The sequence below is a fragment of the Nanorana parkeri genome, unplaced genomic scaffold, assembly GCF_000935625.1.
Source record: "Nanorana parkeri isolate BGI_ZX_2015 unplaced genomic scaffold, ASM93562v1 scaffold304, whole genome shotgun sequence".
NCBI classification, from domain to species: Eukaryota; Metazoa; Chordata; class Amphibia; order Anura; family Dicroglossidae; genus Nanorana; species Nanorana parkeri.
Window position 1 is genome coordinate 1,069,519 of NW_017306572.1, and position 26,973 is coordinate 1,096,491.

General features: G+C 39.4%; 1 protein-coding gene across 1 annotated transcript in view; it reads right to left on the reverse strand.

Annotated features, from left to right (window-relative positions):
- Positions 1 to 280: 280 nt before the first annotated feature.
- The window catches only part of LRRFIP2 (LRR binding FLII interacting protein 2), a 78,481-nt gene continuing 51,788 nt past the window's right edge, over positions 281 to 26,973 (reverse strand). The window contains exons 16-26 of the mRNA XM_018557796.1: positions 24,489 to 24,560; positions 21,101 to 21,271; positions 16,367 to 16,459; positions 15,988 to 16,080; positions 13,550 to 13,651; positions 10,149 to 10,281; positions 9,298 to 9,347; positions 6,509 to 6,629; positions 4,217 to 4,296; positions 3,416 to 3,520; positions 281 to 1,452 (exon numbers count right to left, since the gene is read on the reverse strand). Of these exons, the coding sequence (XP_018413298.1) occupies positions 1,342 to 1,452; positions 3,416 to 3,520; positions 4,217 to 4,296; positions 6,509 to 6,629; positions 9,298 to 9,347; positions 10,149 to 10,281; positions 13,550 to 13,651; positions 15,988 to 16,080; positions 16,367 to 16,459; positions 21,101 to 21,271; positions 24,489 to 24,560 (1,131 nt within the window). The 3' untranslated portion in view covers positions 281 to 1,341. The remainder of the gene's footprint in view (positions 1,453 to 3,415; positions 3,521 to 4,216; positions 4,297 to 6,508; positions 6,630 to 9,297; positions 9,348 to 10,148; positions 10,282 to 13,549; positions 13,652 to 15,987; positions 16,081 to 16,366; positions 16,460 to 21,100; positions 21,272 to 24,488; positions 24,561 to 26,973) is intronic.

The window sequence follows — 26,973 nt, forward strand, 5'->3', positions numbered from 1 at the left end:
CTCTTGCTAAAATTATCATAGGGATGTCACATGCTCATTTTAAGAAACAAGCAAAGCTTTGTAAACTTCTTCTATCGTTGCTAGGTGCTCATGAGCAGTAATCTAGAGCAAGTTGTAAGAAATGTTTTTGTTCAGCAGTGTAAGCAGACTCAACCCAATTACAGCTCATTTTACTTGGTGACTGCTTATTGTTAGTCTTTGCACTAAATGGCCCTGTCATTGAATGAATCTGACTGCATTATACAATAAAGAACTGAAACCAGAAACTTTAACAAAGACATAACCGTTGAAGTGTCCATTTAATAGGTCCCTTGGCAATTTGCTTTATCTAAGCACGCCACTCACACTCTAGCAACAGATTATATAATTTACAATGTACAACAAAATACATCTGACATCGTGTATGGGCCCGATTCATAACGTCAGCCAATGCATTTCATTAAAATACTATCAAACCAGCAGTGCCATCACCCATGCAATAAAACACTTATATACAGTCCCTAGCTTCTGTTATACAATTCTTGTACAAATTAAAATATTTTTACAAAAAGAATTCTTTGTTCAAAATGTATAAAGTTTAATGAATGACCCCCCCAAAAATTGTAAGGTTCCTAGGTATAAATGTTAGCGCAATTCTGTTTAATAGTTTGAACAGTTTAACAGCAATTAGGTTGAAATTACAGTGAGGAAGGCACTTGGCTTGTTAACCCCCTCCCCGATGAAAGACAGTTCTGTAAGTGATAACACAAGACACTTAAGATGTGGTCTGGGCATCTGTCCTTGTCAGCAGAACACGCTCCAAAATTACACAAATCAGCAGAATATTTCTTCTAGAATATCCATATTTTGGCAAGAACAGAGCTCCCCCATGAATCCAGGACTAACTTAAACAGGGAAGGGGTTAGGTGAGTCAATCAACTCTCATTACTTAATTGGATAGGACTTGTCACCAGGATGTAGTAGAGAATCCTCTTCATGCAGTAGTTTCTGTTCACCAGCATAAGTAAGCAGCAAACAATTAGTGTAAGTAAAGTTGATTATAATAAAGTGAAGTATATATCCTATGAAAAAAACAGTAATCCAGCTTGTTGCGCCTCAGCTCAGAAAGTTACCCAAATTAGAGTGTCGAATAGGAGAAGTCACCAAGGTTTAGAGTATTAATACCAGTCTTTCCATCCACTTATAAATTAAAGATCGACAAGTCACTTGTCGCTGCTCAACCCTTGGACTGCTCATGCAGCGGGTGCACCAGCTGTGCCAATAAGAACTTCTATAGTAAGACCAGGTGAGGGGCGCATTGTATTGTGGAGCAGTGCATTATGTTACTGTGTGGCATCCTCATTACTGCTGAGACAGAAGAGCAGTCCTGTTGGCTTTCATCTTCTCTAATCTCTTCACTAAGTGACTGTTTGTCATTTCCATCTCCTCCATCTTGTCCAAAGCAGTTCGCAACTGTTAAGCAAATGAAAAAAACTTATTTGTAATGTTTCCTATACATAATAATACAGTTTCAAAAGCAAAGGGCATACAATAATAATATTTATAGCCAACACACTACACTTGTCCTTTGTGCCTAATTTTTATATCTCAATGGCACACCAGCTAATACATCCCAAGACAGCAAACAAAATCAAAGTAATGAGGATACAAAAGCAGGTATACACAGCACAAAGAGTACAAAGTAACTTTAATGGGGGAAAAAAATCTATAGTGGTTTTGTAAATATCGCAGATTCCTCCACCAATGCTATGAGTGTGGCAATCGAGGAATCCCCACTGTTTCTTTGGTATCCCGACAGCGGCCGCTGTTATAATACCTGAACAGAGCCGGCAGCTCATACGAAGAATTTCCCACCATCTCCTTAATATTATATATAGAGTACCTGTCACGACCATCTGCTATCACATGGGGGGGCTTGTAAGCCCCTCTATGTAATAGCAGTCAAAGTAAAGTAAAAAAAAAAATCTTTTTCAATTAAAATTAAATAAAATCAATCTAACAATAATAAAAAAATTTTTTTTTAAAGTCCCCCGCCCCCGCGTCGCCACGTAAACACGCGTCGGGTGCGCCTACGTATGAAAACGACGAACACGCTACACATGTTGGGTATCGCCGCGCACGCCGGAGTGAGAGCAATAATTCTAGGGCCAGTATTTTGGGGTATCTCTAAATTGATGACCTGTGGGGGCTTTTAAAGCGTCTTCTATTGACTTTTTGGGGTACTGCAGTTTTTCGCCGTTTCACGGACGCACGCAATTTGTAACCTATGCATGTTGGGTATCTTTTTACTCGTTGTAACCTCATCTTTTATATGTCATTTAAAAAATTGGTATTTTGTTGTGTTTTGGGGCATTAAATTAAATTTATCACTAAATGTTGGGGTTTAATAAGAAGTTGCGCTAATATTGCGCAACATAAAAATTTGCAACTACCACCATTTTATTCTATAGGGTCTTGGCATTCAGAAAATATATAATGTTGGGGGGTTTTAAGTCATTTTCAGGCCTAAAATGTGGAATATAACATGGGTGCAAAAAATGAAAAAAGGGCCTCAGTCATGAAGGGGTTAAAGTCCATTTCCACCTTTGTAAGTGATTGGCATTTATTGTGGTGATGTAGAGGTGCAGTGATTATTTATGTGTGTGTACATTTTCCTGACTCACATTGCAGGCTTTCTTCAAGTTTTTATTAGGCCTGAATCCCAGAAATTCAAAATTTTCTCCACAGGAAACTCAGTCTGACATCGGGTTTGGATTGTAAACCAGGCTGTAAACAGCTGCCCCTCCTCCCTGTGATTCTGTGTAACACGACCACTAAACACCAGCTACTCCTTTACACATAATACACTGTCCTGGGGAAGGGGGGGGGGGTGCCACTATGAATACTAATGAATAGGGGGTGGGGGTGAAGAGCTAACTTGTAATATACACATTGCTTGCAAAGCACAGAGGCTGCAGTTCCCATGAGCATATGAAGAGGGGAAATCTAACAAAAAACGCACGTTTCTGTGTTCATATACAGCAACTGCATATGCCTGCTTCTTCTTCACTCGGTGTACATTGCTGGCATATGTTCCTCAGCAAAGGTGCAAATGGGCTTTAAGCTAAAGCACTGTTAACAGAAACAGCTTTGTCAGGTGACCGCTGTGAAAAAACGAATGTTACCGGGGGCCTATCTTTGAATCTAGCCCATATAGGCTGCTAGAAGAGTTTTCTTTTGGAATGATTGTGCATTGTGTGTATTGATTGTGCATGTTATGACTGCATCTTGAAAAATACACAGACATATAATAAAAAGGCAGAAAATAAATGTATAAAACATATAGGATACATAACAAAATACATATTACTGCAGTCAAGAGACAAATGCTTTTTTATCTTTTTAGTTATCAAATTATCACACGGCAGAAAAATACCTCTCTTTGAAGTTTTCGTTTTTCTGCTTTTAGGTCATCTTCTACTTTTTCTGCATTTTCTGCTGAATTTTTATATCTGGCTACTTGTCCTTCGAGTCTAAGAACCTATAAAATGGAATACAGAAAAAGCGACTTCTTTAAAACAAAAGGACGGACTATAAAATATAACAATGATATTTTAATGTATGTAATAAAATTTACACACACACACACACACACACACACACACAAATAGATGGCTCAGGGTCAAAGCAACTGTAAATGAGGAAAGTAAATCTTCAAGTCCATGTTCTACTAGCTGGCTTAACTGGCAGTACCTGGCTATCACTTCTGGTTGTTTCAGCAATTCATCAGAGCACAGGTGAATCATTTTGTGGATGCTCTGTTTAGGTTCCCCAAGGCCAAGTAGACTATCTGACTTTCTTTCCCTCCCTACTCTTAGCTAATTAGTATTATTCAAGGCAAGAAGTCACACGCTGAGACTGCCAGGATGTGTCTAAGATGGAGGTACAGAGACTCTAGAGCAGGGGTAGCCAACCAGTGGTCCTTCAGCTGTGGTCAAACTAAAAATCCCATGATGCATCTCTCTCCGGGAGTCATGTCTGTGGCTGTGAGAATGTTGCAATGCCTCATGGGATTTGTAGTTGCACCACAGCTGGAGGACCACTGGTTGGCTAACCCTGCTCTAGAGCATTTCCTTGGCTCGGAAGCCTCCAAGCATGACCAGCAGAGGTAAATTTAGATTGTTTAAACATTCTAAAACATTTGTCTGGATATTCTGGACGATTTCAGAGTACTTACATTCTGTTCTATAGTAGCTAGATCTTGCTCTGCTTTTGAAAGCTTAAACTTGTACTCACTAATTTGTCTGTTGGCATCTCCTAGAGAAAAAAAAAGATCAGTGAAGTGACTGAGACATAAATGCGCTGTGACCTAATTGAAGGCTCCGTTTACACCTAGGCGTCAGCGTTTTCGCACATATTAGTGAGCGTTTTGTTTAAGGTCTCATCTAGTGTGTTTTGCAAATGTTTGCGTGCGTTAGAGGCGCATACATGAAGACACTTTTTTTATTGAGCAGAATGAAATGCATTGCAGTGAGTGAACGAACGTACACAAAATTGCACACAGAGATGTGCAAAACACGCGTGTTTCCAATGAAGCCTTTGCGGCCAAACGCACTGTAAATCGGCCAAAAAAAGCTCGTGTACTTTTTCTAGCATTTGACGTTTTACAGTTTGCTACAAAACTCTAAGGTGTGAACAGGGGCCAGGGGATTTTTTGTGTTGAGAGTTTTGTTGCGCTTAGCTTTGAGCATCAAAACGCCTAGGTGTGAACAGGGACTTACTCTTTTTTTAAATATCTGAAAGTACACATTGCAAAGCACAAACCATCAAAGGATGAAACTTGTAGAAGAGAATTGTTAATAACACAAAGTAGTCATCTGCGTATGTGGTTAACCTATAAGGACATCCTGCTGACCACTGGGACCCCAAGAAAGGACACTTGTTTTTTTCTGCAGCTAGATTCCAGCAGCGCATGCAGAAAAATGATCACTGTCTTTCAGCAGACTTGGGTATAAAGTATGGATGTACCGATACTAGTATCGGTATTGGTGCCGATACCAAGTATTTAGGTGAGATGGGGGAATGCTCTTATACTTATCCCAATACCAGAACTTCCGGTCAGAGGGAGATTTACTCTGACCGGCAATTTACTCTGTCCGCGCACTGACAGCTCTCCCCGTGCATCTATGGATTCTGGTCAATTGTGATGTCACTGGCTGGATTGCAGGGCCAGCAGACTGCACAGGTGTCCAGAGCTCTCGGCCCATGGACAGCAAAACCCAGAAGTGCCGAACAGTGGGCTCGATACTGATTGGCTGGGAATCCGACTTCCCAGCCAATTAGCATTGAGCCAGCCAAACAGCCTGGAAGAAAGCTGGGCAGTGGGTAATGACTCGCTGCCCGGGTTCCCGATTGTCCAGTAAGCCAGCTCCATGCAACCGAAGTATAGATATCGGTACTCGTACCCGATACCGAAAAACCGGTATCAGTGCATCCCTACTACAAAGTTCAGTATTTGTCCTGGAATTCTCCAGCAACATAGACCTTGGACCTGGATATGCACTACACAAAATTACAGGAATGTCTGTTAAGTGGCTTTCTATAACTAAGCATATGACAAGCATTTGAATTATGCTTTCCTATATGCTGTAAATGTGTTGCAATTGTATAACTTAATGATCCTTTCAAACTGATAAGTTTAAACAGAGTAGAAGACTTATCTATATGGCAGGGAGATACCTGCTATATCAAAGCTCAATAGGCGACTCACAGGTTTCAGAGCTGCTAACACATTCTAAAGAATACTTGCAGACTTTGCAAGGTCCATTGCTCAAAAGCAGAAGTGTATCCTGATGCCTTTTTAAAGAATCGTATTGTTAAAGCTTCCTCTGGTTTTTAACCTGCAGAGAAACCACACTGTTTCGTATGACATATAAATATTATCACAGTGGGCAAGTTCAGCTGAAGGAGAGTACTGTAGTTGTTGTGGTATGGCAGGAAGAAATGTCCAGCGTCACCTAATAAATTCCAAACAACATGTAGGCCTCATGGAACAGCTGCCCCATTGTTTTCTTGCTTGTTCAACAGTGACCATGCCGGTACTATGTAATTAGAACCAGACAACCACAAACTATACATTGAAAATGTACTGTACATTCAAGCAACCTGCGGTGTATTTAAAAAAAAATAATTTTGTCATACCTTACAGTAAAATTAGAAACTGTTACCCAACCTTACCCAAAAATGAACAATTGTAAAAACCAAATTGAGTTTTCTTTGAACAGAAGATTTGCACATTCATGGCTCCTCTCCATATATTTGGAGGAGTTTACTGAGATATGTTTTTGTCCTCCATTCTCTAAATTAAGATGACAGTGGCTGAAAGGTTTTGTTAAGGGTGTCCCAAACGAACCTGTACACCTGATCACAGTCCTATCACTACAAATACAGAGAGGCACGGCAACCAGGAAGGCAATTTAGAACTGTTTTATACTATTAGTAAAAAGTGCCAGAAAGAATAGCAACATACTCTGCATTTCAATAAACTGCAGGTCAGACCCATTCTCTAATCCAGCTGAATCAGTCATGGTAGTGTCATTTCTTGAATTCTTTTGTCGCTCCTCATCTAGCTGTAACTTTAATTTTCTGATCTGAAAGAGAACAAAGAAGGATTTAAATCCATATCACTGTTATAACAATAAAACAATCTATTATAAATTGTAATATTCAAATTTTTTTATTAGACAAGCACAAACAAAAATAACCATACAAATCCATATATACAATATAGACCAGTGGTTCTCAACCTGTGGGTCGCGACCCAAAAGTGGGTCGCAACCCACAGTTGAGGGGGTCCCCATGTGCCTTGGGCTGCTCTAGGTAAGAGGCTCCTCAGCCTTCTCCTCGCGCAGCCGTGTCAGTTCTCCTAGATGGCGCTGCAGCAGCAGGGGCCGGAGAGGATCAGAGAGAGGGGAGCAGGCAGTAGTGAGGGGAGGTGAGTGCTTGATAACCACAGAGCCCGCACTGGGCACCACAGAGCCCGCACTGGGCACCACAGAGCATGCACTAGACGCCACCAGAGAGTCCCACTGGCCACCTGAGAGCCCACACAGATACTAGTATTGGTGCATCCCTAAATTTTATGGTTGGGGGTCACCACAACTTGGAAAATGATACCAAGGGGTCCCGGCCCTAGAAAGGTTGAGAACCACTGATATAGACATTACATATCCCCATGTACATAGCATCAATCATCAATGCATTAATAGACGACTTCTACCCCGTTCTCTTTTCTCATGCTTTCTCTCCCTTCCTTCTTTTTTTTGACCCACATAGATATACAGTCTATTTTACAACATGAGTATCAAGTAATGTCTAGCCTAATCCTTCCACATTTTATTTTCGCAAACGTTACTTTTAACTTATTATTCCCTATTTTTGATATTTTTAGTCTCATAATTAATAATTTTCTCTGGTAAGTAACCATGGAGACTAGGTTGCATAAAATCTATCATCTCTATCATAGAGTTGGGCTGTTATACATCAAGCGATCCAATTCCATTTCCAATTCCCCCATACTAGGAACCACATCCGTTTTCCAGTGTCTTGGAATAACTTGCTGCTATCAAAAAAAACCCTCAAGAGGTCCCTTTTAACAGATGCAAATGTGCCAGGGAACCTCGACAATAGAGCCACCTGTGGAGTTCGGGTGGGAGACGAGTTTGACACACTTTCATCTATATCAAAAACCAATTTCACCGGGGGTCGCATAACTAGTTAGCATGGAGGAGTCTCATTCATTAATCGCAATTTACGAGACAAATCGCTCCACCAATTAAGAACGGCCATGCACCACCACCCACAGAATCGAGAAACAGCTATCGATCTGTCAATCCTTTCCGTGTCCGGGCCGGGTGAGGTTTCCCGTGTTGAGTCAATATTATACATTTGAATGATCTTGGCTTGTTCTGAAGCTCAAATATTAGCACCTTCTTGCCGTCTGCCCATTGAGAAAAAAGGGACGGACGGCAGACTCCCATTGGCGGGTTGCCGTCTCCAGACGGCATTTTTTTTCCTGCTAGTGCGCAGGGCAGGAAAGACCTGCACATTCAGCACAGCCGTTACAGGCTGTTTCTCATACAACCAATCAGCGGCTCTATAGCCGCTGATCGATTGTATGGGGTGTTTTGAAGTGAAACCGCCTCCGACCCCCAAATACCACCAAAAGAAAGCTCTATCTGTCCCTAAAAAATGGTATAAAATGTATTTCAGTACAGCGTTGAATAAATGAATAAATGTCAAAGTACCGCAGCGCTGAATACTGAAAAATGGCCTGGATGGGAAGGGGGTGTAAACACCGCGGACTTCAAGTGGTTAAAGGGTAATTCCATTTTCCCAGGTGAATTTGGGAAAATGGAATTACCCCTTCCAATCTAGCCCCCACCCTTGCTATACTTACCTTTGGATGAACGCTCCTTGCCCTCCCCCGGTGCACTATCCGTAGCCCGTACACTGCAGGGGGGCCCAATGAGCCGATTTTGAATTTTGCTGGCAAAATAAGAAGCGCTTCTCATTGGTCACCTGACCGCGCTGACAAATAAGTGCTTGTAATTTGCAAGTAAAATTCAAAATACAGAGCGCAGGGCTGGTTACAGACAGTACACCAGCACTGGTAAAAGGGGAAGGAGCATTCGCCCAAAGGTATGTATAGCACACGTGCGGTGCCAAATTGGAGGGGGTTAATACATTTTCCCAAATTCGCCTGGTAAAGTGAAAATACCCTTACAAAATGCATTTGTTTCTAATTTGTGTTTTAAAGCATCTTTATCTTGTTCACTGTAAAATGAGACAGCACTTTCTATTTATATCCAGTGCAAACTGAACCAGCAAAGGACAGGATTACTTTAAAATTCATAGAGTACTTCCTGTCATTTATGTGCAGCTTTATACATTAATGCATGTACAATGCCTACGTTGTGAGTTTCACATATAGCACCACTCATGCACAAGTTATATTTAAATGTTTAACCCTTCATATAATGTTGTAGCTTTGCAAAAAACTTAACCAATGCCCAAAGGTCTGCATTCTTAACTTTTTTTGTTGCTGTGCAGCATAAATATATATAATTAATTTCTAGCCAACGGATAGACAAAAACTTGCTCAAAAGAGCAAAATAAGTCGAATAATCCAAACCTCACCAATTATTTGTATTTTTTTTAATCAAACCCCAAATACAGTATTTCTTGTAATAAATTATAACAATAGACAATCACAATCACACAAATATGTTTTTATATATAAAAAAAATTACAGTTTACCTGTGACACAAGCTCATCCCTTTCTTCAGCTAATTTCCGGAGCCTGACATCTAAAAACAGTCAAATGTTATTAGTAAATAACAAACAATGGTCCAATTCTTTATTGCTAGTATTAAAGAAGAATTTGACAAACACTGCTTATAGCTGATATGCCCTAGGCTCTTACCAAGACTTTATTTTAAGAAGAAAAAAAAAGACTAGTTATTAACAGCGTTATAGAAATAGACCTTTTGAGGAGAAGCTTTGAGAGGAATGAAGCCTGTAGTAAACATAGAATACATTTCTCTCATACTGCACTAAAAACAAATGCAGTAAATCTGTCTGGAAGCTGTAGGAAGTGGAACACTACTTCCTCAGAAGGCCCACTATAAACATACTCTTGAATAAGTCAAATGTTTTTTAATTGGATTCATGGAAACAGACATCAAAAAGACATTTTCACTCCCATGCCAAAGTGCAGGAGACTGAGGGTGAAATTAAAGATGTGGTTTTCAGTGGATCAGTGTTTACAAGCTGAATACTCCACCTTCATTAATAAAAAATCCTCTCCTCTCCAGGTCAAATCAATGCACTGCAAGTGTGCGCTGAGAATATTGTTATAGACCAGCACTCTTCTGGAAAAACATACAGCATTGAGTATTTAATTGCAGTAAACCTAAGGACACTGTTGGATATGCCTGCAATTTACCCTGAAACATTAATCAGTAACCTAATTTCAAATGATGATGAAAGGACAGAAATTGCCATTATTGGCAGGACCAGAAAGCCTGAATTGGCTGCAGATTGGTCATTCCTAATTATCTTTAGAAATAAAATGCTATTCTACACCAAAAATGCAGTTCTTCACTTACCAAGTGGTCCTTCTCCTGCAGATTCCAACACTTGTGCAGCTTCTTGAGTCACAACAGTAATTGCCCTGACCACTGGCTCATGGTTTATATCACCATTTGGGGTACCATCTGGAATAATAACTAAGCCATGTTTCTGGGTGGTGATAAAAAGAGAAAATATGTCACATTTCACTAGGAAAACTGGAGCAAAATCATTTTAAGTAAACAGCATTATGCTGGTATATAAGCAGACAAATATGCAGTTTCTCAGCTTAATTTCTACTTATTTGCATGTAATGCATAGTGTTCACATGTGAAAGGGGCAAGAGGAAAGGAGGAAATTGGTTGGTCAAATTATGAAGTGCAAGATCTGATGTGAACTGTGAGTGAACCTTGGTAAGTTGCACATACATAGGGCAATTTTTGCCAAAAATGTTAACTTTACTCAATGTTTTTAAAACAATATGGTATGAGTTGTAATCTTCACTCTCTGCACACTATGTGTTTGAATTGTAACAGGTAAAAAAAAAAGTCCATATCGATCACAATTGCACTGTTGAGATTTAACCATAGGTAGGTATTGTTGATGATCAACCAATCAGAGTTGTCACAAACTGATATATGTGGCCAGTTGTATGCATTCAAATGCAAAAACAAGACACATGGCAATTATAGATGGCCACTTGAAAGGTTGTCCTATCTAAACTGAAAACAGCAAGAGGAGTTCTGGGCTTTTGATTGCTCAATTAGCAGGAACGGATAAACTTGTTTCAATTTCTTAAAATGCATCTGCAAAGCCTCCATTATGCTAAACATGCGGGTACATGTAAAATGTTGTTTTGCAAATCTGGATAAACAGGTTATCTAGTAATGAATCGAAAATTAGAACTTGGAAATCAGCACAGTATATTAAGAAAGTCAGACAGATTTTAGGCTTGGAAACCATTTATCTGTGGCCAATACAAAAGTGGCCATGAATGCAATTAATGCCTGACGTGACTGTGAGAGGACACACTGCAGTTCTTGTTACCCTGAAGAAACAAGTGTTTTATTTCAGCCAATGCTGTAGCTGCTTTAACATGTGTAAACAACTAGCTGCGTTTTACTCAAAGCAGTTGGTCCTCATGCCTACTCACAGGTCCTATGCTATTTGCTGCTGCTAAGGAAACCTCTTGAAGTATTCCAGGGTAAGTAAAAGCTGAACGTTAGACTAAGGGCCTGGGGAAGCCTGATAATAGGTGATCAACAAACCAGTTTAGCCCGCAGATACTGTAGAAAGTACTCCACAATCTATTAAAGTGATGCTAAACTCAGGAGTTGAATCATAAAAAGGCATTCAAGTACCTTAATTATTTACAAAAATGTAGCTTATTTGTGTATCACTCAGCTAATCATCTCTGACTTTGTGCTGACGCTGTCCTTCCTTCTGGAGGGTGGATAGTTTTGTTGCCCATGGTCCCTGTATGGATTACAACCTCACATTTAGTTTACTGATTTGTATTGAAGTTATAGTCCATCACAGGAGCGAGCTTGGAGTGGTGGCTACTTTACAACACACACAGGGACCATGGGGAACAAAAGTAACCACCCTCCAGAAAGGACAGTGTCGGTATGAATTCAGAGATGATTTGAGGATCTACAGCCGAGTGATACACAAATAAGATACATTTTTAATAGTAAATTTTTTAGATTTAACTCCTGAGTTTAAATGATGTAGACATGTCTGTTTTTTGTAGACATAATAAAAGTGTAAGAAAAAAAAAATCTTCATTAGTAATCCATGACCGCACTCACATGGAAATCATCACCTCCTACCTTAAGGGACACACAAGCTTAAAATATCTCACCCACAACCTGCCTAGTGAATAATAAGGAATCCCTTAGTTATAAAAGCAACTGAGGTGTGGAGGTGGCAGAGGAATTAGTTATACCCCAGGGAAAGTTAATTAAAAAGATTGCTGCAACTGGATAAAGCAGAATCTACAAACACATCATAAGCATTGGACTGTTGCAGGAGTACAGAGGTTGAGGCACAAGAAGCCATTCCCATATGCAGAAAATCTCTGTCACAGTAGGGAGCAGAATACATTGGAAATGTAGGTATTTGTGGGATTTAACATCATGTTCCTATGCCTTTGGGAGGTAGGAAATGTCCCTTTGCTGTTAAAAGTCTTGAAAGCCCCCAACTTCCCCCAGATGAAAAACAGAATAAGGTAAAAGACAAAATATACAAAACATTACCCATACATTTTCATTTTTTTATAGGAGAAGCTATAAATGTCAGGTAACAAGAGAAACTTACTAAAGTAAATAGTAAACAAATCTAAAATTGTTAAATTGCAGCAATGTTAAGAGGACCTGTCATGACTGGGCGTAAGCAGAATCTAATTACATAGAGTCCTAATTATTTTAACTGTTATTTATATTTCTTTGAAAATTTAGCATAAAAACTTCAGTTAAAGTGCAAGAAGTCTGAGGTCGCTTGGGTCTGACACACACATACCTCACTCAAGTGACCTCTAACCTTCTGCCTAACTGCCTAAGCAACAACAGTTGCTGACAGGTCCCTTGCAAGAATAAATACGAATTTTTAAAGAATTTTTAAAAACCTCTGACGTGCCTTGACAGTAATGTAGTAACGGCCAATGCCTTTATATAACATACATTAACGTTGTGAATATATATTCAATTAAAATGGCTTTAAACAATTCACAAAATCATACATGCAGTATTTTCATTTTGTTTCTTAGCCACAGAAAATAGATATTTTTCCAATTTATCAAGGGCCCCCTCAATGTGTGTAATGCACATTAATGCAATGCAGTGCCATTTATTTTTGAATGTCACCCCAATAAACCTGCATTGCAGAGCACCGCAACGCACAGTAAAGCACTACCACATGTTGTGCTGTGCAGCCTCACAAAAAATGCTGCAGGTTAGTTTTTCCGTGTGTTGCCAGCCCATTCAAATGAATAGGCAGCCATAACAATGTGCAAATGGGTCCTGAAGGTATTACTGTACAGATCAATTAATGTGCATGTGTTGGTTAGCTTTCATTTATGGCATTTATTGCTTAAAAGTCAATCCACACTGTATGAGTTATCACTTATTAACATAACATTAGCACCAGTCTTGTGATTACAGGGTATCAATAAATATCTGTTGAGGAAAGCAGGAAAACTAGCTGTTTGAAGTGATGATGAAATAAAATGTCATGAGATAAAAAAGCAATTCAGGGAAAATGACCTTTTCATTGGGGAATACAAATGGCAATTCTACACACAAGCAATATTCCCATTTGTGAAGATAAAAAAAAAATGAAGAATAACTCATCCATGACAGTGAATTGAGCCTATTGTGCCTAGAGACGGTCACCCACTTAACTGCTCTGGTCACTCTGAAACATGCAGCAAATACTGTACCTCTCCTATCTTCATTTTTTCTTTTACATCAGCCAGCTCATCTCTGAGCTCGTCCCGTTCATTTTTAATGCAGTCAAAGTACTCTTTCTGCCTCTCTAGAGCCTGCAAGCAGGCAATTTAACAGCAGTATAGCAGAGACAGGCAAAGCAGCAGAAGGAAAAGAGAAAGAGGGAAAATGAAACATAGGCAAAAGAGAGAATCAGGCAAACACACGAGACTAGTCACAAAACCAGCACAAGTGATCACGCATTATAAGAACTTAGTGGTCACAAACTCTAAACTTCTGTCTTCAGGGTACAGCAAAACTCTAGCCCCAGGAACATTAACAACTAATGAACTCAGTGTTAATTAAAATCTTGGCCTAGCCACTTACAAGGTACATAAATAATTTAATATGCTTGCTTGACTGTGGCAGAAACAGCAATTCTCTTTTTACTAAACTTTATGTAGCTCAACAGTACTACTGTGGTACCTCTGTTCACGAACTTAATTCATTCCACGATTCTGGCCGCCAACCGAATTGATTGCGAACCAAATCAAACTGTGATCAGACCTCGATTTCGACTAGTGGAAGCCACGACCATGCGTCAGAGCAGGGAAGATGGCTGTGATTTTGTTCGTCACCCGATGCGGAGTTCGTGAACGGAAGCAAAATTTTGCCGAACTTGCGGAGTTCGTGAACCGAATTGTTCGCAAACAGAAGCGTTCGAGAACCGAGGTATTACTGTATCTGTGTTATGCTCATTACCTCCTATTAAAACACTATCAGCTGTAAATGACCTTTTGTCTAAATGAAGACAACATTTAACTGATCCTTGACAAGTAGGTCATGCATCCAGTGCTTCTAAATAAAAAAACTTACCGCAAATCATAATATTACTGATTTAAGTAAACTCCATCACAACACATGTTATTATCTGCTAAAGAGCCAACATGCATTGACATTTTAGGTTGTCAGGTACAGACCAGAATACAGTACAAAATGTATTTCTTCAATCACCTCAGCCTCAAGTAAATATAACATGCAGTCGTGGTTCCCATAGATGAGAGATTATAGTCTATTTCACCTAAATTTTAGACATTTTGCTGCAATTTGTTATGCTGAAGAATGGAGGGATAATTATAGTTTAAAACCACTTTTTGCTTTTTATAACATAGCACTTTTTGAATGTAACCGCTAAAACACATTTGCCTTAAAGTGTATGTCTGGAAAAATGGAAAAAGTATTCAGTTAATCTGTAAAATGCATGCATATTTCTCCGTTTCATCTCTGTAAACATACTGCAAAGTACCGAAAATTGCTTTGATTCTGCCAATGAGCTGCTTACGTATTGTAGTCAGCTGACAGCACTGCCTTTGCTGCCCTAAAATTTCAAGAAGTGTTGTCAGCTATGTCCTTTGTTGGACTGCAGGACACCTGCCCATTATGTTATGGAGAGGAGGAGGTGTCCTGTATGTAAATTATAAAAAGGCACAGAAATGTTAAAATGTGAAAGCAAAAGATTTTCAGCTAAACTGCATAATAATAGCACAAAATGTAAACGCAAACTGTATATACACTCTAACATACTTTGAAGGGTCACATTACTCAGCTCATATAAACATATGTATTTTTGATAAGTATGTCATTGTGTGTCAGAAGGAAGTATGTGGAGTGTTCATTTTCAATACCAAAGGTTTAAACTACCAATTGTCGTTTGGTGACTCCCTTTTGCCTAACGATATTAGGTGGTGGCTGACTAAGTATCCATAACACAGTGGCTGAACTATCATTTTATTCAAAAAGTACACAAAAGGCCAACTTGCATACTTGTGACTATCCAGGAAGGATAGAGGATTGCTGCAAGCACTGGTTCTCCTGGCGGAAACAGTCATCAGCTAGAACAATCTACCCCGACTGATCAACTTTCTCTTAAGCACTGCTTCAAACAATGGAGTCAATCTAACACAGTGGACATACTACAAAAGTGGAGAGAACATGGTGAACTCATCAGCATGCAGCTATTTCCTCATTGTCCTTCTGTAGGCTACACTGGGTTATGGACTAGGTTTTGTTGCCTGACTGCACTGTAGTCTGCAGGGAGGTCCATTGCATGGTTGCACTGTTTGGCAGCAATTAAAAATCCTTTGACAGGCAAAGCAATTGTGTGTTTAGCCGTTTGTCTAGAGTTGAGCATATTAAAAGAGTTTGTTGTTTCAAATAGTTTTCTGTTACCGCGGAAATCTCGCCCTTGACTTCTAAAGTGTTTCAGCTGATCACAGATTGAATACACGTATTGCCTTTTTTTAAATAGTGTTACAAAAAAATAACATTCAATTAGTTTGAGCTCTCATTTGTGGGAGTATATTGAAGATTCTTATGTTTATATTTAAGCGCTGGTCTGCTCCTGACAAGCTATAACACTTTTCCTAGTCATTCACTACAGCCTTGTGCCTACCCCAATTTTTTTATCTTTCCAATTAACTGTCTCCTGTAGATCATACACCTCCCTGGTGAGAGAGTCTACTTTCTGCTGAAAACGCTGATTTTCCTGGAATCAGAATTCGAAAGAAACAGGGAAAGAAATGGAAAAAACAAAAAGAAAAAAGAAGGAATCTTTTAAAGTGCAACAAATAATATAATTAAAGTAAGCATTTTAAGATAAGTTAAGCAAAGAGCAGTAGATTTATAAGAAAGTTTACATTTTTAAGTATAATCATTTGTGTTGAATTTATAAGGGACGATGTGAAGACCATGGTTAGAAAACAATGCACTTGAATTGTTATTTTCAGTAGTTCTAGAAAGGAATTTTGTGTTGTTTCTGTCTTCATACATACCTCTATTAATTCATCTCTTTGGCGAATACCTTCTTTAAGTTCATCTAACTTATGCTGTAGAATACTGCACGCATGTTTCTGTCTTTCCAAATCCTGCATGGGAATGAAAATGACAGTTTAGTAGAAACCTTTTGTGCTCCTTATTTAGGAGACTTCATTAACAGCACACAGCTATCCCTACTCAAAAAAGAAACATTTTCGGCCTAATAAATAAGGAGTTATTATTAAGTACAGTAAACTATAACTACTAATTAAAAAAGAACCCCTTACTGTACTTGTCTGACTTCAGCAGAATAAATTCTGATCGGCTGTTGAGTATTACCAGCACTTAAGCATTAGATTTTTATTGAATTAACATTATAGATTTTTATTGAATAGGGCTGTTCAATGCAGGTGGTCATGACTGACCTGACATTTTGGCACCAATGTTTTGTGTGAAATATATCTAACATAATGATTATTGATATATTAAACATCATTTTAACAAAAAGACATCCGGATACATTTCTTCCCCATCACAAATGATACATCATAGACATATGCTATCAAGACCCATTTGGGAAGCTATATGCTGGCCATGCGTAGGAAGGTACACTCAAACTATTTTATTTTTTTTAAGGAGGAAAGATTCTGTGAGTTGGACTAGGTCATAACTAGAGGTGCACACTGAAATGAAAATGTTAAAACTGAAACTAAACCGAAATGAAAAAAAAATGTCGGGCCGAAACCAAAAATGTTTTTTTTCCCCTAACTTTTTTACATTTTTAAATAAACTTTTACTTTTTTCACATTTTATTTTTTTCCTTTACTGTTAGGGGCTCCGGGGAAATATTAGGGGTCTAAACAGATCCCTGATATTTCCCTTTTAAAATAGAAAAAGATTGAGAACACAGTCCTCAATCTCTTTTTCTGCAGCCCCTGTTAAAAATGTACAGGAAGCTTCTATACTGAGTGTTCCTGTTCATTCATAACTTGTGGAGATAGTATGTTTACTATCTCCACAATCATGAATGAACAGGAGGTGATGTAGATCACTTCCCATTCATTCATAATTGAGGATATAGTAAACATACTCTGACCTCGATTGTTTACAAACACTCAGCGATCACTGGAGTGTTTGTACCTCGCTCTCCTTCCTGACACGCTGTCACAGGAGGCTGAGCGAGTGGTGCAGGGAGGAGAGCTCGATCTGACAACTGACTCCTCCCACACAGCGTCGACCTCATGTGACAGAACTGGCTTTCTCCGCCCACGCGGTCGCTCTCCCGATCTGTCACTGGAGGCTGAGCGATGCGGGGAGGAGAGACGCTGGCTGCTCAGTGATCTCTGCCCACAACGCTTGGCCTCCTATGACGGTTTCTCTCCTCCTGCTGGGACACAGAGCAGCGCCCAGCGAGGAGGAGAGAAAGAACGGGTGCACCGCTATTTCGCCCCAAAAAATTGCACTTTAGGCATTTTCGCCAAAAGTGCCATTTTCGGCTGATACGTTTCGGCGGCCGATATATTAGTGCATCCCTAGTTATAACAGAGCTTGCCACTTGTAGCAAAACAAGTCAGGTTTTTCTTGCCAGTGTCGCTACTAAGGAGAATCAGCATCATTATTTATCCAAGTGGACATTGTCACCAAAACAGAAATTATGGTAAATCCAACATTTTCCAGTTATCACTGGAACAGCAGGATAGGGGTTAATAACAGGCGGACAAGGCTGTTCTGGTGACAACTAAGAGGGGATTTCCCTCACCTTGGAAATTTACTCTCACATCTTGTTTAATGTGGCCAGGAAGTAAATAGATACTTTTTACATACACTTTAAAAAATGACTAATGTGCCTAGTACACAGATGGAGACAATATATCTGTAATAAAACTCCAGGGAGTTTTGTTGGAATACATTTTAGCAATCTGAAGAACTTCTGTAACAGGAAAGTGGAGGAAGACTATGAAAATGGAGGTTGTTAGTATAATGAGTATAATGGGTATCTGAATAGGTATTTATTGACTTAGACTGAACTTTAAACAAACAATCAGATGATAATATTTTGGAAGAAACTAAAGTAAAAGTGCTTATAACTAATGAAGTGAGTTGGCAAAGGTTTTTTAACCTCCCTGGCGGTCTGATTATCTCAGTATTTTTTTTTCTGTTTCTTTTTACTTTTAAATTTCACGTCGGTTCGGCACCCTGCGACGCGGGCGCTAGCAAGGGACGATACCCGGATGCCGGCATCGGCCCGAGGACACAGTGGGGCTCGTAGGGACAAGATAAGTGACACACAGTGTAATCCCGAGTGTGGCTCGGGGTTACCGCTTTTGGTACTGGAAATTAACCCCGAACCACACTCAGGATTACACTGTGCGTCACTTATCTTGTCCCTACGAGCCCCGCTGTGTACTCTGGCCGATGCCGGCATCCGTCCCTTGCGAGTGCCCGTGTCGCAGGGGGTGGAACCGGCGGGAAATTTATAAGTAAAAAAAACTGGAAAAAAAAATTGAAAAAAACGCTTACCGCTTTTGGTACTGAAAATTAACCCCGAGCCACACTCGGGATTACCTCCAGGAAGGTTAAATACGTTTTTATTGTCCATAAGAGATAATAAATGCCAAATAAGGCAGCAACAATTGACAGTCATGAGTATATCACAATGTTACAGGTGAATTTGATCATCGCTATACAGAGAACATTTAGACAGACATGACAAAAGCATTGTGCATCAACTGGCAACACAATACTGTTGGAAACAAAGACCAGAAAAGAGGTTATTAGAGTGCCAGAAAAACAACTAATGGGGGGGGGGAGATGGCGCAGTGGACCAAACCCTTCTGTGTTGTGTCTAATAGGACTCTAGCTAGCTCTAGTTGGAGCTGTGGTCTATTGACCATTATCGAGTGCCCAAGAGAGATTTGGGGCCTTTTAAATTCAAGAGAAAGTAAAGGACTAAGATGCCAATGTGTCCATGAAGGGAATGCAGGGGGTCTTGGGTATCCGGAGGTAGGCTGTCAATTCAGTGACTGAATCCTTAATATGAGGAACAGTGGGGGACCTGCAGTGACTAGGAAGTAAGGTGTGCATAGCAGAACCAATAGCAAAGTAATGTCTTGGCGATGGTGGCAGAGGGTCCAGATGGAACAGTCAATAGTGCTGTCTGGGGTATGCTTGACCTTGTGACCTGGCAATATATGTCAAAGATTGTTTCCTACAGCATTCCACCATATATGTAGCACCAACAGAAGGGGGAGTAGTTGGAAAAAGTGTATGTAGTGCATATGGGTTTTTATACCAATGAGTCAATATTTTCTATCCCTTTTCTTGGGACACAGTAGATCTAGTTAGTTACTAAGGGCACATGTGTTCACGACTTCTTCTCGGGTGAGCTGGACCAATAATTCCTGTTCTCATGCAGCAAAAATAATATGCGTGGGTAGTATATTTCAGGCTGAGCAAGAGATGAAGGATTTTTTTGGACACATATGGGCACTGTCTGGAAACAATAAAGTCGTCTTTAACCAGTTGACATCCGCGGTGTTAAACCAGTCGGGTCTTTTCTGCCCGTGCGTGCCCACTAGGGGGTGCGCCCGAGCAGAAAAAAATTGCCGTCTGGAGACGGCAACCCGCAGATGTAGCAGTGCCGTCCGTCCGTTTTTTTACTACGGGCGGACGGCAAGAGGTTAAAGAATGTCCATATTAAAGATTCCTGAACCAAGATTGAGAAGTCTGGTCAAAGCCTCTAACAGGTGGAAGAGGGTCAGACGGTAGTTTAGTTTATAGCATAAGCAGGTTCTTTAATGTCACTTTAAGTGTAAAGGGGATACTAGGGGTCTTTTGGACCCCCAGCATCACCTTAAAGAGGACCTGTCAATGCCTATCTGCTATCACATGGGGGGCTTGTAAACCCCCTCTATGTGACAGCAATTAAAGTAAAGTTTAAAAAAAAACAAAAAACAGTTTTTTATCTACAGCCGGCGGATCGCATGTATATTAACGGGTATCGCTGCCCGTTTTTAAATTCCGGCCATTTCCCTGACGGCGCGCGTAGGGGGGCGTGTCTGAGCGGACGTCTAGAGACGCCCGCTCAGATCGAGAGAGCTCCTGGCCGACCGTTTTTTTACTACGGCCGGCACGGAGGTAGTTAAATAAATGTAAAAATAATTTAAATCATTTTTCTAAAACCCCCCGTGAGCATGCGCGTCTTCACGTAAAACACGCTTCGGGTGTGCCTAGGCATGAAAACGACGATCGCACTAGGCAACGCCGGAGTGAGAGCAATAATTCTAGGGCCAATATTACGTATTTCTCTACACTGATGACCTGTAGGGGCTTTTAAAGCGTCGTCTATGGACTTTTTGGGGTACTGAATTTTGTTGCAGTTTCATGGACGCACACCATTTTTAACCTGGACATGTTAGGTATCTATTTACTCATTGTAACCTCATCTTTTATAAATATAAAAATTTGCAACTGCAATCATTTTATTCTATAGGGTCTTGGCTTTCAGAAAATATATGTTTGGGGGTTTTATATAATTTTCAGGCCTAAAATGTGGATATAACATGTGCACAAAAAATGGGGGGAAAAAGGCCTCGGTAACTATGGGGTTAATGCTTTCAGTAACTAATTTATCACTTAACACATACCAGAAAAGTGTTTGCAGTGCTTAAATATAAATCTGTACTTTATATTCTAGTTATTAGCAATTCTTTTAAACTGATCACTGAAACACAAACACGCTCTTGAAATACCTTTGACTTGTCTTCATTTTCCCTATGATATTCTGCCATCTGTTCCTCCATTTCCTCAATGACATCTTTTAATGTGTCCACGTGGTACACAAGATTGCTTTTTTCATTATCAAGCTGTGCATTAGATACCATAGCCTTCTTGTATTTGTCCTCCACTTCTGCTAAGGAATCCTGTAGAATTGAGTAATGTAAACATAACATCAAGTAACTAGCATAGCAGCATGAATATGAGTGTTGTAATACATTTAGCACAGTTTGTATCAGTGGCTCTGTGTAATAATTAGCATCTTATTAACGGCATACTGAGTTGAATACAAAGGCATGCAGAGGTTATTCCAGGCAAGGGAACAGGTAAGTATTGTTTTAGTCAATTTTGGAAAGTTACATATTTGTTATTTAGTTTAAAAAACAAAAAATAAAAAAACTGTAGCAACAGAAAAGTAGTTTTCCACAAATACACAACAATAAGCCAAAACTCAAAAGCCCCTTTCACACGGGCTGATCAGAACGGGATCCGTGTATGGACACCTGTCCATTTAGACCGAGCTGTACATAGACTAGCAATGGGCATCCGATCGGGTCTGCCTGAAAAACTGACAGGTGGACACGATCAGACCACCCGTGTGAAAGGGGCCTAACAAATTATATGCATATATTTTCAAATATTTTAGTATTTGAACTGAAGACTAACAAAGATCAATTTACGCGATTAACTCTTTCTAAATAATAAAAATCCCTAAGGCCACCAATGGTCTTTCCCCAAAGATTAGGGTAATTTTATGTGAATCACATACACAAAGTATACTTAGAATAGAGATAAAGTTTATTTATGGCAGCATAAATTTTGCATGATTAAAAAAAAAAAAGAGCAAGGGGTATTAAGTAATAACAACTCTTGTGTATGTGGTTTTTATATCTTAGCTACTTATCTCTAAACTGAACAATTTTTGCAAACAATGCTCACTGCGTAAATCTGCCAGTGCATGGCTGTCCTTTCACAGAACCATTGTGAAAGTAAAACTGTGTTATTAGACCACAGTTGAGGAGCCTAAGCGTTAAATTTCACCACAAAAAAGTCAAATCATGAAAAAAAAAAACCTTTAAACAAAGTAAGGACGGTGGTTAAAGAAGCAAGTAGTACAAATATTTAGATTAAATTATGTAGTAAGGTTTGACATCGTTTGATCTTTTTGTAGAAATAAGTGCATAGTAGCCATGCTCCAACATGTGTTGAAATATTTTATGAGGAATACTTTTTACATCTTTTTAACTAAATCTCATAACTGTTTAAATACCTTCCACAGAAAAACAGCCAAGACGTATAATGTTACAATCCCGGTTCCCAAAAAAAAAATTGGGACAATGTGTAAAATCTACATAAAAACAGAATGAAATGATCTGCAAATTTCATAAACCTATATTTTATTCACAATAGAAAATAGAACATATATCAAATGTTTGAACCGAGAAAATTTACCATTTAAAAAAAAAAGGTAAATTTTGAAATTGATGACAGCGACACATCTCAAAAGTTGGGACAGCGCAACAAAAACCTGGCAAAGTGAGTGGTACTAACAAGCAAGAGTTTCTCAGAAGTAAAGATGGGCAGAGGTTCATCAATCTGTGAAAAGCTGCGTCTAATGTTCCTCAACGTAAAATGACAAAGACTTTAAATATATCATCAAAAATGCAAGTTAAAGCTCTATCATGCAAAGAAGAAGCCATATCTGAACATGATCCAGATGTGCTGATGTCTTGTCTTGGCCAAACCTCATTCAAAATGGTCTGTCGCAAAGTGGTAAACTGTTCTGTGGTCAGATGAAACTAAATTTTTAATTCTTTTTGGCAACCATGAGCACTGCGTTTGCTGGGCTAAAGAGGAGAGGGACCTACCTTATCAGCACTCACTTCAAAATCCTGCATCTCTAATGGTATGGGGTGCATGTGTGTATGGATTGGGCAGCTTGCACATCTGGAAAGGCAGCATCAATGCTGAAAGATATATCCAGGTTTTAAAGCAGCATATGCTCCCATCCAGACAGTGTCTTTTTCAGGGAAGGCCTTGCATATTTCAGTAGGACAATGCTAAACTGCATACTGCATCTATGACAACAGCATGGCTTTGTAGTAGAAGAGTCCGAGTGCTTAACTGGCCTGACTGCAGTCTAGACCTTTCACCAACAACTGAAAATATTTGGTACATCTTGAAATGAAAAATATGACAAAGAAGATCCAGGACTGTTGAGCAGTTAGAATCCTACATCAGGCAGGAATGGGACAACATTCCTCTCCCAAAACTCCAGCAACTGGTCTTCTCAGTTCCCAGACATTTATAGAGTATTGTTAAAAGAAGAGGGGATGCTACACCGTGGTAAACATGGCCCTGTCCCAACTTTTTTGAAACGTGTAGCTGCCATCAATTTCAAGATGACCTTATTCGTTTCTTTAAATGGTACATTTTCTCAGTTTAAAACATATGTAATGTTTTCTATTGTGAATAAAATATGGGTTTATGAGATTTGCAGATTATTGCATTCTGTTTTTATGCAGATTTTACAAAGCATCCTAACTTTTTTGGAATTGGGGTTGTATGTAAAATGACTATGCCTTCTGCTTCTTCATACAAACTACTTAAAATGAACAAATGTACAATTTCCTTTGCCCAGAACAGGCTAATCAGTTGAGCATAAAACACATTCTAACACTCAGAGCATCAGTTACTTATGTCCTTGGTATGAGAACGGAAAATATGTTTCATTTGAAGAGTAACTGGATTAAGGGCTCATTCCGATGGGCATGCACATCCATACGGTGTGCACACCTGTAAAAAGATCCGATCCCGGAAGGTGCTGTGTGTAACTGTATGCAGCAGCCTGTTCTTCCCTATGGAAGGATTCGGGTCTTTTTAGGGACATGGGACATCGTATGGACTTGTATGCCCCTCTGAATGAGCCCAAAACACCATAAACGGTTTCCTGTAGTTGAGACTATCACATTTATGTACTCTAGTGAATATATCATTAGTTTTCACTTTCACACTGCAGCAGGAATCACATACCATACACAACTTTTAAAAGCCACAGTGCTTAGCAAGTGCATACAATTTAAAATTATTCCAACATTCCAGAACATGTGATACAATGTAAGTGTCTCATATACACACACGCATATACAGGATTTCTAATTAGTTTGCAGTAACAAACAAAACACATAGGTGAAAGTACAATATAGAAATATAACAGTGATATGCATGCTTTCAATCAGATTCATGTATTACAAGTTAGTTAAGCCCTGAGCAGTCTCTGTTAGGGAGCAGGGTATATAATGGGCTTAACACTAGCAGTGCAACATGCATGCTGGGAATGGGCAGTAAAGGGAACCCTGATACCTTTAGTTCTTTTAGTCCCTGCATGTATCTCCCTTCTACATCTTGAATCTGGTCCTTAAGATCATAAATATCCTGCAGGAGATAGGCAACGAACCATGCTATCAAAACGTGTTAATAAAGAATCACTGAAGCAAAAAAGACATAATAACATGACCAATGTGTTAAACATTCTTTTTAATCATTCTCCAAAAAAACAATATTTTTAACTTACCATAACATTTTATATGAAAAATGAAAAAACAACTAGGTTATATTGCTGCCTTCAGGATGTCGGGACACTGGCAAAACAAAAAACCAAAAGCCAGCCCACTATATAACCATGCCTCCAACTGTCACGCCAAAAAAAAAAAATCTAAAGTGGAACAAAAACAACACCTGATACAGGTTGACTGGGCCAAGTAGCTACCTGGTGAAGCAAGGAATATATAGATATCTATCCAACAGTGTAAGAAAGTGCATACGTCTGACAAACATTGCCCTGGAAAGCAGGAAAGGAAAAAAATAAAAAAAAATGGGACATGTTCAGGCCAAGCCATAATAAAGAACTGTTAAGCGTGGTATGTAATCTCCAAAACATTGACCAGGGAGAGAAGATATATAACATAAGGACAATATTCCATAAGGGAATTTGCCAAGAACATCCAAAAAACCCTGAAGGGGTAAACAGAAAGGGTTTGGTATACAGTAAAACAGGAGAAATGCAAGAGGACATATTTCTTTCTAAGGATCACAGAAAAAACACTTTTTAACTCTTGCAATGCAAACACATTTCAAATTACAAATGGGAGCATAGCATGTAAAAGCAATATGTCCTAATGTGTTCAGAAAGTTCCAGAGTAATGGGGAGCTGGAACCATTCTGAACTAGAAAAAAAACTCTGGGGTAGGAGTACTACACCAAGAGCAGAAGTGGCAAGCAGAACAGGGTGCTTGAAAACAAGTGTTTTAAAATCCAATAAACTTAACAGCAAACTCACTAACCAAGTGATGGTAAACAGCTATGAGTTTTGCGATTAGAGCGGGAAGCAGACTCAAAGTCTTTAGGGAATGGGGACAATAGATAAGGAGAGAGGTCACAGAACCAGAAGTTGGAGGTGTAGGCATTCTATTGTCAAGAAACAGACCTAAAAGACAACTGCCTTCACATGGCATATGCAGGAGACATTCTTTAAATGTATCAAAGAATAAATATATAATATATAAGCATACAAAAGTCACAAAGAACAGAAGTGCAAGGCAAGATGCAATTGTTTTACAAGCTGTAAAACTCTAGTGCCCTGATCAGAATAGAAAGAATCAATCTTATAAGTAGTGGTCCAATCAGACACGGTTCGAAAATTAAGGCTGCTGCCAAAAGGGGACTAAGAGTGTAATACCACTTAGTACAAACTAGGATTTAAGTAGAGATTCTGACTAACCTTTAGTAAAGTCCCTAAAGGTAAAAACATCATTAACAGTAACAATATGGTGTCTATTCAAATCAAGGACTGAAAGGTGCACAGCGGGTAGGAACCATGTATCCAGAAAGTCTGTTTCCATATGAAAAAAACTTTACATTATCCGATGAAGGCCATGAGGAAGTTTCCGGTCTACAATTATTAGTAAGCTTTCCAGATAGGTTTCAAAAAAGGTCTGAGGATCCGAAAAGGCATCAAAAAACAGTATACCTGGATCATCAGGTTGCTCCCTAATGCCCAAGGTAGAGTGCATTGAGTCAATAAAGTTGGGTAGAATACGGTCCATGTGATATTCATCTATAGCATGGTTAAAATACAGCCTGGGTTGAGGTAGACTGAGGGGTTTTTGAATAAATCCGGGGTCTCAAAATACCTCGAGAGGTGAAGGGCTTACAAGGTAAAAACTAGGTTCAGTGAAGCTGTATCGGGGGTGGGGGCCTAAAGCCAATAAACGTGCATAAACTGACAAAAAAAATTATCAGAAGAAATGAGGCCTATAATACACAACCAATATTCCTACTGTTTATAATAAATCACAAATAAATCACATGCAAAAGCCAAAGAAGCAGCCATATTTATAGAGCCATACTCTGAATAAGTCCGGGGTCTCAAAATACCTCGAGAGGTGAAGGGCCTACAAGTTAAAAACAGAAGGAGCATTTAGAGACTGGGTAATACCAGAGGTAGTACCACTGCTCTGAAATTGTGGATTGCTCTGCCACTAACTGACCCAGTAGACAAGGCTTACAAAATGCCATAATGCAGTGCCTAGCACCTGCAGGGCACTCTCGCAATATCTTTGATCAGTGCTCTATGCTGTGAGTTACATCAACGTGCGTAACTTACTGGATAATGGCGTTAGCTCAAGTAAAAGGGGGAAAGGTTTTTTTTAAATATTATTAACCATGACTAGTGTAGGCAAATTCTACTGTTTTAGGGTCACAGCATAGTCATACACGAAGAGGATCCACTTTTCCCGGCCTGGAAAGGAGTTTGTAGTGCACAATCAGTACACTACAGCAGAAGCAG